The 14,487-nt window shown below is 39.2% G+C and overlaps 1 protein-coding gene across 2 annotated transcripts in view; it reads right to left on the bottom strand.

The window, feature by feature from the left end:
• AFG1L (AFG1 like ATPase) overlaps window positions 1-14,487 on the bottom strand; it is a 121,383-nt gene that overhangs the window by 95,894 nt on the left and 11,002 nt on the right. For both annotated transcript variants that reach the window (XM_084890543.1, XM_084890544.1), the window contains exon 2: window positions 4,517-4,740. In XM_084890543.1, the coding sequence (XP_084746669.1) occupies window positions 4,517-4,740 (224 nt within the window). The remainder of the gene's footprint in view (window positions 1-4,516; window positions 4,741-14,487) is intronic.

Below are 14,487 nucleotides of genomic sequence, written 5' to 3'. Positions count from 1 at the left end.
AAAAATCTGAGATAACTAACTAAAGGGATCCAGACCATTAGGCCTCCCACATCTCCTGAGAGTGTCACAGCCCATATTCCAGGCATCCCACCCACGGCCCCCAGGTGCTAGGAACCAGAACAAGTCAAGCAGTAAGACCTAAGGTTAGCTGAATGAAGACAGGACGGTTCTTTTCTACCTGCTTTATGCATTGTTCTTGGGAGGGTGAGGAAAGGTATCCAAATTAAAAAATAAATAAATGGTGAGATGTATGAGGAAACAGGAAATAATAATTTCTCATCAAGAAAAACTGAAAATTACTTTGTGGAGAGCAGGAGATAAAGGAAAGGAATTTGTGCTCTCCCTTCCTTCCCCCCGGCCCACCCCCCCTCACCCCGTCCTTCACACACACACACACACACACACACACACACACACACACACCATTCCCAGGTCTCTTGGGCTATGATGTCTCCCCACAAAAGAAAAAAAACCTGGCAGTCTGTGTACCCCTGATTAATGGAAACAGATTTTCAGAGTAGCTTCATACTCCATTTAATTGTCTCCCTCCCTGACTCCAGAAATGCTTGATTTGGCTGTGTAAAAGTAATTCTAATTATAGTGATTTACATGAACTACTTACCATTTATGCCTAATTACCTCACAGCACAATAACAATTATGCATACATTAAACGTGTCAGATTAACCTGGTTGTAAGTCTTATTTGATAACAAAAGTAAAGTGTTCATACATGCTCATTCTTCATAGTTTGTTGCTCACATAACATGGTCATCCGCATGTAACTTTTTCAAATTTTTAGTAGAGAAAACCTTATTATGTGGGTAGGTGAAAGCAGCCAAACAATATGCTATCGATTTTATCTCACTAATTAATGACTTTGGCATCTTTATTTTAATATTATAGATTAGCCTTACAGAAAGTTTCTTAGGAGTACAATGAGGAAAAACATATAGTCTACTATAATGAATGTTTAACCATCTGTATTAAAACAAAGTCAAATGTTCATAAAACCATAAATTTTATTTATCAAAATTAAGAACGCTATAAATAAAGTTCTTCTTTTGAAGGAAAATAGTCCAATTTTCCTTCTCTGATAATCAGCATATCAGTGTTTATTTTTTTTTTATAAGAAATAGGTTTGTGGCATCTACAATCTTCAAAAACTAAAATTTTATAGATATCTTACTCAAATTCTGTCAGATGATTGGGTCATTTCTTTCTTTCTTTTCTTTTTTCTTTCTTTCTTTTTTTTTTTTTTTTAAATCCTTACCTGGGCATATTTTTCCATTGATTTTTAGAGAGAGTAGAAAGGAAGGAGAGAGATACCGTGTTTCCCCAAAAATAAGATATCCTCTGAAAATAAGACCTAGCGCATGGAAAGATAAGACATCCCCTAAAAATAAGACCTAGCGCAACTTTGGGAGAAAAAATTAATATAAGACACTGTCATATTTTCGGGAAACAGGGTAGACAGAGAAACATCAATGTGAGAGAGACACATCAATTGGTTGCCTCCTGAACACATCCCCAATCAGGGTCAGGGATAGAGCGTGAAACCAAGATATGTGCTCTTGACTGGAATCGAACCCAGGACCCTTCAGTCTGCGGGCTGACACTCTCCACTGAATTAAACTGGCTAGAGCGATGATTGGGTCTTTTACAATGTTAAAGATTTGGTAGGCTGAAGAAATTACAGGACAAATATAACCACAAAGAGCTGTTTGACCTAACAACTAAACATTTATTCACATATGCATTAGCATTTAACAAATATAAGCTTTCGTTAAACACATTGAAATAGCTGACATGTCAAATCTCCTACTTACATAAGATTACAATTATACAATTAAACCAGGGTTATTTACTAGGTAGACCCATCATAGCCAATTCAGAAATCAATGGTGGAAGTGTAGGAGAACACCTCTAAGAAGAGCCAAACAATATATATATAATTTTTTTTTTTTACTTATGGGTTTTATTTTGCCAAACATAAATTTTAAAAGGAACTAACATTGTTGAATTGGCAACCAGATAAGTTAATGATTTAAGGATACTTCTGACTGGATGGGAAGTTCACCAACCACAGGATGATGAGCCCCAGAGATGATACAAAAAGGGAAGGAGGTAAAAAGACTGTATTTTTAAAAGGAAGAGGACTAGAAAGGGAACAAGATATAAATTCATGAGACTAACTCAATTCTCAGGTAACCAAAAAAAAAAACCCCATTAAGTAAAACATCTTGTTTCCTGGCTATGGCACATATCCAAGTGGTTGTTTTATGTGGAAGACCACCTGTATTGCAAACTATGCTTAGGAGGCAGTAAATAAGAAGTCTAAGTCTTGCAAACTTTTTAGTACTTTACTCACCTAAAACTTTGGATATATGGTTAAAGGAGAAAAGGCTGGCCATCAAAAGGGGTAATTCGTCATTATTTCCAATAACTATTGTGCCGGACTAGTCCGTCAGAGTGCCACTATACTTGTGGTCTACTTCTGAGGGAAACTGCCTGCTCACAAGAGGTCTGGATGGAAACTTGTGCAGAGATCCCACCTTTACACTGGCTAGTGGCCTCTGAAACACCCGGTGTGAAAGCTGATGAAGTGATTGGTGATGAAGAGATCAGATTCTTAGTGGCAATTTAAACCACAGATTCAGGGAGAGAATTTAGAAGCTGGTAAAACAAACAGAAGTGAAAATGCACATAGTGCGGGGGACAAAAGAGGAAATGGATTTCATGAGTAGAAGAGCAGTGGAGTAACTAGTACCTGTTACTACTGCCTGTCAACTCTTCAAAGCTTTCAGAGGCACTGGTTCTGTGGCTCAAGCTCCTGGAGGCCTGGCTGGGTAATGGAGGGGCCCTTCATCTCTATATGCATATGCAGTGTTTCCAAATCTCCATTTCTTTCTGTAACCTAAGTGACTCTCTATTCCTTTTAACCAAAAGATATTAACATAAAAATAAAGCTATTTCATAAAAATAAAAATAAAAGCTATTTTATAAAATAAAAAATAAAAGCTATTTACATAAAAATAAAGCTATTTCATTATACTCTGGGTGCTTTTTAAAAAGTAAAATAAATTTCCGTTATTTTTAATAAAGCACGACTAACATATTATACAGGACTTTTCTCCTAAAGACCACATAATAAACAAATATTCGTGTGTGGGCGTAGGGGATGGGCAATTTGGCCAATTAAAAGAAAACTAGTTCCTTTGATTAAACCATATTCTAACTCATTACTATTAATATCCTCCATAATTTGAAGATGACACCACTGAGGACATTGACTTCTATAATGGGATAAGGAATGGGAGTTTTCCTGTCATCTCAGAATTTCAGCAAAAGCTCAAAGCTGAGGCTAAGGAGAGACAAGGGGTCCTATACTCTTAAGAGAGGCACTAGTTATATCCAAGCAGGAATTATGGGAGCGGGAGGAGGATCGGCTCAAAAGCAAAAGTAGAACTGAAGAAAGTCATCAAGGTGAAAGCTGTTAGTTAGGTAAGAAATGCTGTGGCATTTCCCCAGATAAACCTCATGCCAAGTGCAGGGGTAACCTAAGAGAAGCATCTAAAAAAGTGAGGATTAAGTGTAAGCAGAATGCCTCCTTAGGTGAGGAAAGCTATAGTCAGCTATCAATGCAGGATGTGGAAGAGTTCATGGAAGAACGTGGCATGTGTCCCCAGGATCATGGGAGTACACAGGACTAAGACAGAGGCTGATGTCTGCTTCTTAGCAGCAGAAGTCCAACGGCAGTTGGCTAACTAAAGCTGCCCATGCAGTGGTGTGAGGCATTCTGCTACAGTCATAAGAGGTCAAAGAGTGGAGCACTGGGGAGATCCTGAGGAACCCACCACTGTGCCCCTCAAAAAAAGAGTTGGCATGTAAATATCTATCACACCAAAGGTCCTTAACTGGTCACTTAAGACTTTTATTTCACTCTAATCTTCTATCCCTCTCATTCTGACCCTAGAGAAGCCAGGCAAGCAGAGAAAGGAGGAGGAGGAAAAGGAGAAGAACAAATCACTCCATCTTTACTGCTGATCCTCAGCGATGCCGCAGCAAGAGAAAGGGAAACATCTGAGTCACCCAAGGTGAAGGAAAGCTATGGAACAACCGGAGGTCAGATATGGGGATCAGCATACTTTACTTAAAGGAACTGGGGGGAAATTTTCAAGCTCTTTCAGATTGTACCCAACTGCATCTAGTCCATTTTATAAAACGCTTATACTGCCGGGACCAGTTTGGCTCAGTGAATAGAGCGTCAGCCTGCGAACTGAAAGGTCCCAGGTTGGATTCCGGGCAAGGGCATGTACTGTGGTTGCGGGCACATCCCCAGTGGGGGGTGTGCAAGAGGCAGCTGATCGATAACTCTCTCTCATCGATGTTTCTAACTCTCTATCCCTCTCTCTTTCTCTCTGTAAAAAATCAATAAAATATATTTTAAAATAAATAAATAAAAATAAAATGCTTATACTTTTAACTGTTTAATCTTGAGCATCACACAAACCTCACCTTTGAAAAAATGCCTTCTGCTTCTATACTGTATCCTTTAAGGTCCTCGTGTAACTTCTGCAAACACTGTATGACTCTTCTTTGATGTGCATCATCTTTTATCTCACGATTTTTGATCAGAAAGTCATAGTGGTCCAGAGGTCCATGGCAAAAAGCCAAAGCTTTCACGTAAGTTTCTGTGGCCACAGATGGAGACATACTCTCGGGTATCTGAACTGTATAGGCTATAAACAAAACAAAAAATGTATAAAATGTTAGACTTTCTTAGATGGAGATGTTTCATAGTGCTGCTATACATGTTTCTTAATAGTCACATTAAAACTTTTAACCTGTTTCAGATATATATTTGAGCAGTTCTTATAAATATATTCTGATAAAAACCATTTTGCACAGTAAATAATTTAAAACCATCTCATCTTAATAAAACAACCCTGGCTGGTCTGGCTCAGTGGATAGAGCATCGGCATGCCGACCATCCCCAGTTCGATTCCAGTCAAGGGCACATGCCTGGGTTGCAGGCGCAATCCCCAGTGTGTGTGTGTGGGGGGGGGGGGGGGGGAGGGGGGCATGCAGGAGGCAGCCGATTGATGATGCTCTCTTATTACTGACTAGAGGCCTGGTGCACAAAATTCATGCACAGGGGGCAGGGGATCCCTCAGCCCAGCCTGCACCCTCTCCAATCCAGGAACCTCTCAGGGGATGTCCGACTGCCAATTTAGGCCCGATACTAGACTGGAAGTTGGATATGCCTCTCATAATCTGGGACCGCTGGCTCCTAACCACTCACCTGCCTGATCACCCCTAACCATTCTACTTACCTGCCTGACTGCCCCTAACTGCCTCTGCTTGCTGGCCTGATCACCTCCTAACTGCCCCTTGCTGTCCTGATCACCCCCAACCGCCTCTACCTGGGCCCCTGCCACCATGGGGGGAGATAAAACTATCTTTGTTTACAGATGGCATTGTCCGGAAGGAAGTCAGACATCCAGAAGATGTCCAGTTGATCTGGTCTAATTAGCATATTACCCTTTTATTAGTATAGATGTTTCTATCTTTCTCTCCCTCTCCATTCCTCTCTGAAATAAATAAAAATATTTTTAAATAAATAGATAAAAAGGGAGAAATCCAAACCCATAGCTATAACTATAGCCCCTCTTCTAAAAAAACCTAACAACCTGCTGTAGAGTCTCTGCTTTACCTCATCAGATCTCCCCCACAGCAGGGCGGGTCCCTTTCTTTGAGGTAGGCCTAATTATGGTTCTTAAGTACCAAGGCAGAGACATACAGACTTGTCACAAAATGTTCTCTGCTGCATTTTTACTCTCCATCCAAAACCACACAGCATCCAGACTTTACCAAGTGACTCCAGCCCTCAGTTTTTGAGATTCCTTCCCTTTTCCATAACCTTTAGGTCAAACACAAAGATTTGGAACACAATAGTGTCCATTTCTAAGTAGGGTATTGTTTTGATCCCTCTTTTAGCCTTCCTGAGAAGAGAAATGATTGGCCAATCATAACTGCATCCCTTATCTGGGTAGGTGCAATGAGTAGATAACTATTTTTTAGAAGCATCAATAAACAGCCAATGGACACATTTTTTAGAAAAAGATTTTGCAGAAGTACATTGTCAGTGTTTCTCTTGTTTGATTTGTTTCCTTTGTTTCAATATAAAAATTACTTACTTTAGAAAAAAATTAACAGCGACAATGTTATTTCCTTCATTTTCCAAGAGAGAAAAATATCTAAATAAATCATGAATGTCCAGGATCGAGCAGGCTATCTTGTAATAGCTGGGGGTTTTTTTAATAGAAGTTTTGGTTGAGTACAAGGCTACCCTGTTAAATATTCCATGTCCTGGCCTCTCTTGCAGCCAGATTGGCCAGGGAACTAGTTGGAGATAAAACTATCTTTGTTTACAGATGACATAATCATCCATGTAAAAAATCCAAAAGAATCAACAAAATAAATCTTGGAGCCCTGGCCAGGTGGCTCAATTGGTTGAAGTGTCATCTCGTACAGAAGTTGTGGATTCTATCCCAGTCAGGGCATGTAACTAGGTTGCAGGTTTTATCCCCAGTCGGGGCAGGTATGAGAAGCAACTGATTGGTATTTCTCTCTCTATCTCTCTCTCTTCCTCTCTAAGATCAATCTTTTAAAATATCCTTGGGTGAGGATTCAAAAATAAATAACTCCTAGAATTAATAAGCAATTATAGTAAGGTTGTAGGGTACAAGGTTAATATATAAAAGTGGAATTAAAAAATGTAAAAAACACTTTTTTTAAAAAAGAAAGAAAAGTGGAATTTCAAATTAGAAATACAATACCATTTACATTAGCAGCCCCCAAAATAAAATACTTGGGTATAATTCTAACAATATATGTACAAGATCTATCATGAGGAAAACCACAAGATCTGTTATGAACCAAATCAAAGAACTTAAAAAATGGAGAAATATTCCATGTTCATAAATAGGATGACGCAATACTGTCAAGATGTCAGCTCTTTCCAATTTGATCTATACATTAAATGCAATCCCAGTCAAAATCCAAGCAAGTTATTTTGTAGATACTGGCAAAATAATTCTAAAGTTTAAACGAAGAAACAAAAGACCCAAACCAATATTAAAAGAGAACAAAATTGGAGGACTGATACCACCCAACTTCAAGTTATGATAATCAAAAGAATAGATAAATAGATCAATGAAACAGGATACTGAGCCCAGAAACAGACCCACATAAATATAGACCACTGATCTTTGACAATGGAACAAAGGCAATAAAAGAGAACAAAGATAAACTTTTCAACAAATGGTGCTGGAACAACCTGCAAAAGAACAACAAATGAATCTAGACACAGACCTTTCACCCTTTACAAAATTTAAATCAAAATGAATCATAGACCTAAATGTAAATCATAAAACATATATCTCCTAGAACAGGGGTCCTCAAACTTTTTAAAGTGGGGGCCAGATCACGGTCCCTCAGAGAGCTGGAGGGCCGGACTATATGAACTACTAATCCCTACTGTAACACCTCGACTGCGCTCACTGCCCAAAAAACCTGGCGGGCAGGATCAGACTCCTCTGCAGGCCGCATGTGGCCCGCGGGCTGTAGTTTGAAGACCTCTGTCCTAGAAGATACCCTAGGAGAAACATAGGAGGCATAAGAGAAACCTAAATGACCTTGGTATATATGATAACTTTTTAGATACAACACCAAACACACAATCCATGAAAAAAAAATTGATAAGCTGAACTTCATTAAAATTAAAACCTTGGCCCCAGCTGATTTGGCTCAGTAAGGCACATGACTGGGTTGCAGGCTTGATCCCCAGTAGGGGTTGTGCAAGAGGCAGCCAATCAATGATTTTCTCTCATCAATGACGTTCTACCTCTCTCTCCCTAGCCTCTCCTTTCCTCTTTGAAATTAATAAAAAAAAATTTAATTAAAACCTTATATTGCAAAAGGCAATGTCAGGGTCTCATTAAAGGCAAGCCATAACTGGGAGAAAATATTTGCAAAAGATCCACCTGATAAAAGGACTGTTATCAAAAAACAAACAAACAAACAAAAAATGTTAAAACTCACAACAAGCCCAGCTGGCATGGCTCAGTGATTGAGCATTGACCTATCAACCAGGTCATGGTTCAATTCCCAGTGAGGGCACATGTCCAGGTTGCAGGCTCAATCCCCAGTGTGGGGTGTGCAGGAGGCAGCCAATCAATGATTCTCTCTCATCATTGATATTTCTATCTCTTTCTCCCTCTCCCTTCCTCTCTCTTTCACTAAAAATCAATTTAAAAAAACTCACAGCAAGAAAACAAACAATCTGGTTTTTAAAAATGGACCAAAGACATTAACATACAATTGATGATAGATAGGACTATAGAGATACATTCCTAAAAAGCACAGCTACCAATAAATAAAAGTGGGCCAATGTCCTTAATGGACACCTCACCAAAGAAGACATACAGATGGCAAAGAAGCATATGAAAAATTCTCCAGGTCATGACATTAGGGAAATGCAAATTAAAATAATGAGATACCACTATACAGCTATTTGAATGGCCAGAACATTGACAAATGCTGGCCAGAATGTGGAACAACAGCTCTCTTTCATTCCTGGTGGGAATGCAAAATGATATAGCCACTTTGGAAGACAGTTGGTGGTTTCTAACAAAACTAAACATAGTCTTTTTTTTTCTTTTTTTTAAGGGAATTGGCATCTTTTTTTAAATTTTTACAGAGAAGAAGAGAGGCATAGAGAGTTAGAAACATCAGTGAGAGAGAAACATCGATCAGCTGCCTCCTGCACATCCCCTACTGGGGATGTGTTCGCAACCAAGGTACATGCCCTTGACTGGAATTGAACCCGGGACCCCTCAGTCCATAGGCCAACACTCTATCCACTGAACCAAACTGGTCAGGGCAAAGCATAGTCTTACCATATATGATCCAGCATTCATGCTACTTGGTACTTCCCCAAAGAAGTTGAAAACGTATGCCCACACAAAAACCTGCACACGGATGTTGATAGCAGCTTTATTCATAATTACCAAAAGTTGAAAGCAACCAAGCTATTCTTTAGTAAGTGAGCAGATAAACTGGTATATCCAGACAGTGGAATATTATTCAACACTAAAAAGAAATGAGCTATCAAGCCATGAAATACATGCAGAAAACGTAAATGCAGCCGAAACCGGTTTGGCTCAGTGGAAGAGCGTCGGTCTGCGGACTGAAAGGTCCCAGGTTCGATTCCGGTCAGGGGCATGTACGTTGGTTGCGGGCACATCCCCGGTAGGGGGTGTGCAAGAGGCAGCTGGTTGATGTTTCTCATTGACATTTCTAGCTCTCTCTCTCTCTCCCTTCCTCTCTGTAAAAAATCAATAAAATATATTTTTTAAAAAAAGAAAGAAAAGAAAACGTAAATGCATACAACTAAGTAAAAGAGCAAACTTGAAAAAGCTACATACTGTAAGGTCATATTTTCTAACTACATGACATTCTGGAAAAGGCAAAACTATTATAGGTAAAAAGTAAAAAGATTAGTATTAGACAAAGGGGGAGGGGGAGGATGGAGGGATAAATAGGTGGAGCACAGAGGATTTTTAGGGCAGTGAAAATATTCTATGTGACAGTATAACCATGAATATATGTCATAATACATTTGTCTGAACCCTTAGAATGTAAATACCAAAAGTGAACCCAACATAAGCTCTGGTTAATTATGATGTGTCAATGTAGGTTCATCAATTTTAACAAATGTACCACCCTGGTGGAAGATGTTGATAATGGGGGAAATCTATGAATTGGGGGTGGAGGGGAGAATATGGTAGAATCTCTATGCCTCCCTCTCACTTTTGCTGTGAACCTAAAACTGCTCTAAAAATAATTAAATAAAGTTTTTTAAAATATATTTTTATTGATTTTCAGAGAGAGGAAGGGAGAGATTGAAACATCAATGATGAGAGAGAATCATGGATTGGCTGCCTCCTGCACAACCCCTACTTGGGATAGAGCCCGCGACCGGGGCATATGCCCTTAACCGGTATCGAACCCGGAACCCTGCAGTCTACAAGCCAATGCTCTATCCACTGAGCCAAACCAGATAGGACAATAATAAAGTCTTTAAAAGAGAGAGAGAAAGAAAGATTCAGTCAGGCAAGACAATCAAGGCTGAGAGATTGGCCAGCGTAGGCCTGGATAGCAGCTGTATAAATTGAAACACAAAAGAGTTCTCAAAAGCTGCACTAAATTAAATCTGTTACTACATCAGTGTACACAAATTATGTGATGCTGCTGCCATATTATTTTGATTTGTATTAATTTGTCTTATTGTACTCCAAATGGACAGTGGGAAAATGCCATTTTGAAGATCCACACATTAATCTACACACATAAATGGAAGATTTTAAAGGCCCCAAAAGTCTGTACTGTTCTAATACTTCAAGTTTCTTCTTTATTTCCCTACTTTCTTCTAAACTCAATTTTAGGAAGATCCCATTACAACCCAAAGCCAACATGCTTTAAGATTTAGTCAATATCATGATGTCCTAGAATCTGAATAATCTATTATAACTTCCGAGATAGTATTTTAGCAATTACTTATATTTTTCCCCCAAGGCTTTTAATATATTTGTGATTATTTCAATTTCCCAATTTTTTTTAAGTGAACATAACCACAAGATTTCACTGACTTCATAATAAAACTGGATCAATTGGCCCTTCCTCTTATCTCCTCCCAGTTCAAAATGCTTGCATGGCTTTCCCCCCCTCCCCCCCAAGAGAGGAAGGAAGAGGGAGAGAGAGAAACATCAATAATTAGAGTGAATCATTGATCTGCTGCCCCCTGCAGGCCCTCTACTGGGGATTGAGCGGGGGTATGTGCCCTTGATCAGAATCAAACCCAGGACTCTTCAGTCCACAAGCTGACACTCTATCCACTGAGCCAAAGCACGCAGGGCCAAAATGCTTGCATGTCTTAATGGCCAGCACTCCTTAATGGCGTGCAGTTGGGCTCAATGCACTCAACACTCAACACAATGAATCTCCTTTGCAGTTTTAGTCCTTTTCCAGAAAATCGGCATAGTTTGCTCACCATAGACACTGTTTCCTGTCAGAAGGCCACTTTCCCTGGGCATACAGATTCCCTGCCCTTGTCCTGTTGTCACTTTTGGAGTGTAGTGCTTCTCACTTCTCAAAGGAGACCAGTGGGTTTTAGAAACATGGGTTTGCTTGCAGGGTCACTAATAGCAGGGAATGAAGCAATATCCACCAATTTTTTTTTTTTTAATATTGATTGACTTTATAGACAGAGGAAGGGAGCAAGAGAAATATCCATTTGTTGTCCCACTTACTTATGCATTCACTGGTTGTTTCTTGTATGTGCTCTGACCAGGGATTGAACTGCAACATGGGCATACTGGGATAATGCTCTAACCTAGGGGTGTCGAACTCAATCAGAGAAGGGGCCAAAATCTAAAACCCAGCCTAAATCGCGGGCCGAATGGTTTACTGAACAGTCATAAACTGACAATGTCATAAACTGACAGCGGAGTGCAGTGATGACAGCGCGGTGCGGGCCACATTGCAAGGCCTGGCAGGCTGGATTTGGCCCGTGGGCCTTGTGTTTGACACATGTGCACCAATTGAGCTAGCTGGCTAGAACTGAATATTACCCAATTTTTTAAGTTTTCATGTTATATAGGACATAAGTTTGGAACAAAAGAAGATTCTGAAGTTCTGCAATCTGTGCTAATATGCTCTACTTAACACAGGGGTGAGGAATGGCTGGCTCGTGCCCTTATAAGGTCTGTAAAATCATTTGGTGTGGCCCTGCCAAGGCATTAGGGGTGAGTTAATTAAATGTTTGAACAAATATAGCATGCTAATTTTTAAGTTGATAATTTTGTATGGCCCTCGAATAATGTTATAAATATCCCAATGACCCTTGGCAGAAAAAGGTTCTCACCCCTGACTTAATGAATCTCACTACATTAATAAATAATATAATAAGTCCCAATTATACTCTTCTTAATAGCACGTGGTAGCCTTAATGCAGAAAGAGGCAATCCAAGAACAAAAGAAATTAGAAAAAGGCAAATTGTTACTGATAACACTAAGAATAATTTTTACATATAAATGGTTTTTTTAAAAAACAAGGCCTTGACTTAGGGTCCCCGGCAGGCTGGAGGGAATTGGGAGGTTTTGGTAGTCTTCTGAAATTAAAAGAAAACACTATGTATGTATATTTGCATATTTTTTCCTGAGGCAAGATCTCTAAATAATACTACAGCCTCCTTCAGATTTTTAAACCAAATTTGTTAATAAAAACTGGTTAAGAACTACTGTTTTAAACAGAATTGTCAAAAATAAATAAAATGTTTTATTTTATAACAAAAATAAAAACATTTGTCAAAACTTTAGTTTTAGAAGAAAAGTCTATAGCAGTTCACACTTATTGAGCACCTACTGTCTGCCAGGGATAGGTGAGGAAACTTAACATGATCATTTTTATTAATCCTCCAATAATCCTATTATACAAATAACTAAAAAATAAAAAAATAAAAATAAATAAGCACAGATAAATGTATCCACATATTCACTCACTCGTGCTTGTTGAGAATCACCTATATCTCAGATACTATTCTTGACACCAGTAAAAAAAAAAAACAACACTAAAAACAAATTTCATTCCTTATGGCAGCTTCACTCCAATTAAGGGAAAGACAGACAACAACAACAACAACAACAAAAAAAAAAAAAACAATGAAGGAAGGAAGGATCAGACAGTGATCAGTACACTGAAGAAAATTAGTGATGTCCTAAGGCCTCTGACCAAGAGCCCTAGGGACATTTCCAGGGAGCTTAATAGAAAAACAGAATCTCAGGCCCCACCCTATGGATCTGAATCAAAAAATTTGCATTTTTAACAAAATACCTAGGTATTTCAGATGCACATTAAAATATGAGGAAAAGACTGCCTGTGAAAGTTACACTATGTTGACACCTGAATGCTAAAAGAAGTCAGCTCTGAAGAAGATCTAAGAGGACATTCCAGGCAGAGGCAAGAGCTCTGGCAAAAAACCCGAAGTGAAAATGAAAAAAAAGCTTCACATTTCTAAGGAAGAAAAACAAGGCTTACGTGGCTGATTTAAATGAACAAGGTGGCAGGTGCCCGGCTAGCTCAGTCGGTAGAGCATGAGACTCTTAAATGAACAAGGTGGAGTCTGTCACCAAATGAAGCTGGAAAGGAGGACCAAGACCTGATCATGAGGTCCGTAAGCCATGGTAAATAAATACTGTGAGTTTTTTAAGTAGAATTAAGAAAAAGAGCGGCATGGCTCAGTGGTTGAGCACCGACCTATGAACCAGATGATCACAGTTCGATTCCCAGTCAGGACACATGCCCGAGTTTCGAGCTCAATCCCCAGTGTGGGGCATGCAGGAGGCAGCTGATCAATGATTCTCTCTCATCACCGATGTTTCTCTCTCTCTCTCTCCCTCTCCCTTCCTCTCTGAAATCAATAAATATATATATATTTTTTTTTTAAAGTGGAAGGCTCTGATCAGGGATGTGACATGATTTGATGTATTTTTTAAAAGATTACTCTGTAGAAAATAAGATGGTAGGAATGCAACGTAAAAGCAGAAATGGGTGAATTGTGTGGTACGTGAATTATATCCCAATAAAGACATTACATTTGGGATGGGAATGGGGATGAGGACAATTATGTAATACCATAATCAAAGAAATTTTAAAAATAATAATTAATAAATAAAATAAAGCCATTACATTTTTAAAGTAGAAGAAACTATTTAGGAAACTATAACAACAGGTTAAGAAAGTCTGTAATTTGGACCAGAGTTAGCACTACAGATTAAGCAAACTAAGATCATGAGGCTAATAGTAGCAGTAACAATTGCTAATCTTTACTAACTACTAAGTGCCAGGTACTTTTCTAAGCACTTTACATACACTAACTCAGTTGATCTTCACAACCATCCTATGAAGTCGGTACTACCATTATCCCTGCTTGAAAGCTTAAGACTCTAAGAGGCAGAGGGACTAAGTAACCAGTCCATGCGCCCACAGCCAGGAGGAGCAGAGCCAGCATTTGCCCCTCAGGCACGGTGGAAAAACAGAATGTCACAGTGGAAGAAGGTGGGCTCTGGAGTCACATACACCCTCTAGAGAGCCATCTCCTGACTCCTCCGTTTGACTCTCAATCACAGGAATGTCGTTCTCCATGGTGACTGGCACAGGATCACCATCCTAGCAATGATGCCTAAGGGAAAGCCAGCTTCTGCCAGTTTCCCCACGTGCTCTTCAGAAGGAGAGCAGGACAGGAACTCATTCCTTCCTGCATTTGTACTTTTACATGGCGAATAGGGATACCTGGACTACTACAAGCATCTTAGAATATTTCTGGGTATACAACTGTTTAGGAATGAATAATGCAAAAAGATAG

This window comes from Pipistrellus hanaki (assembly GCF_964339955.1).
Source record: "Pipistrellus hanaki genome assembly, chromosome: 7".
NCBI lineage: Eukaryota > Metazoa > Chordata > Mammalia > Chiroptera > Vespertilionidae > Pipistrellus > Pipistrellus hanaki.
The sequence above is the reverse complement of the archived record's forward strand: the minus strand, read 5'-3'. Positions and strand labels throughout refer to the sequence as shown.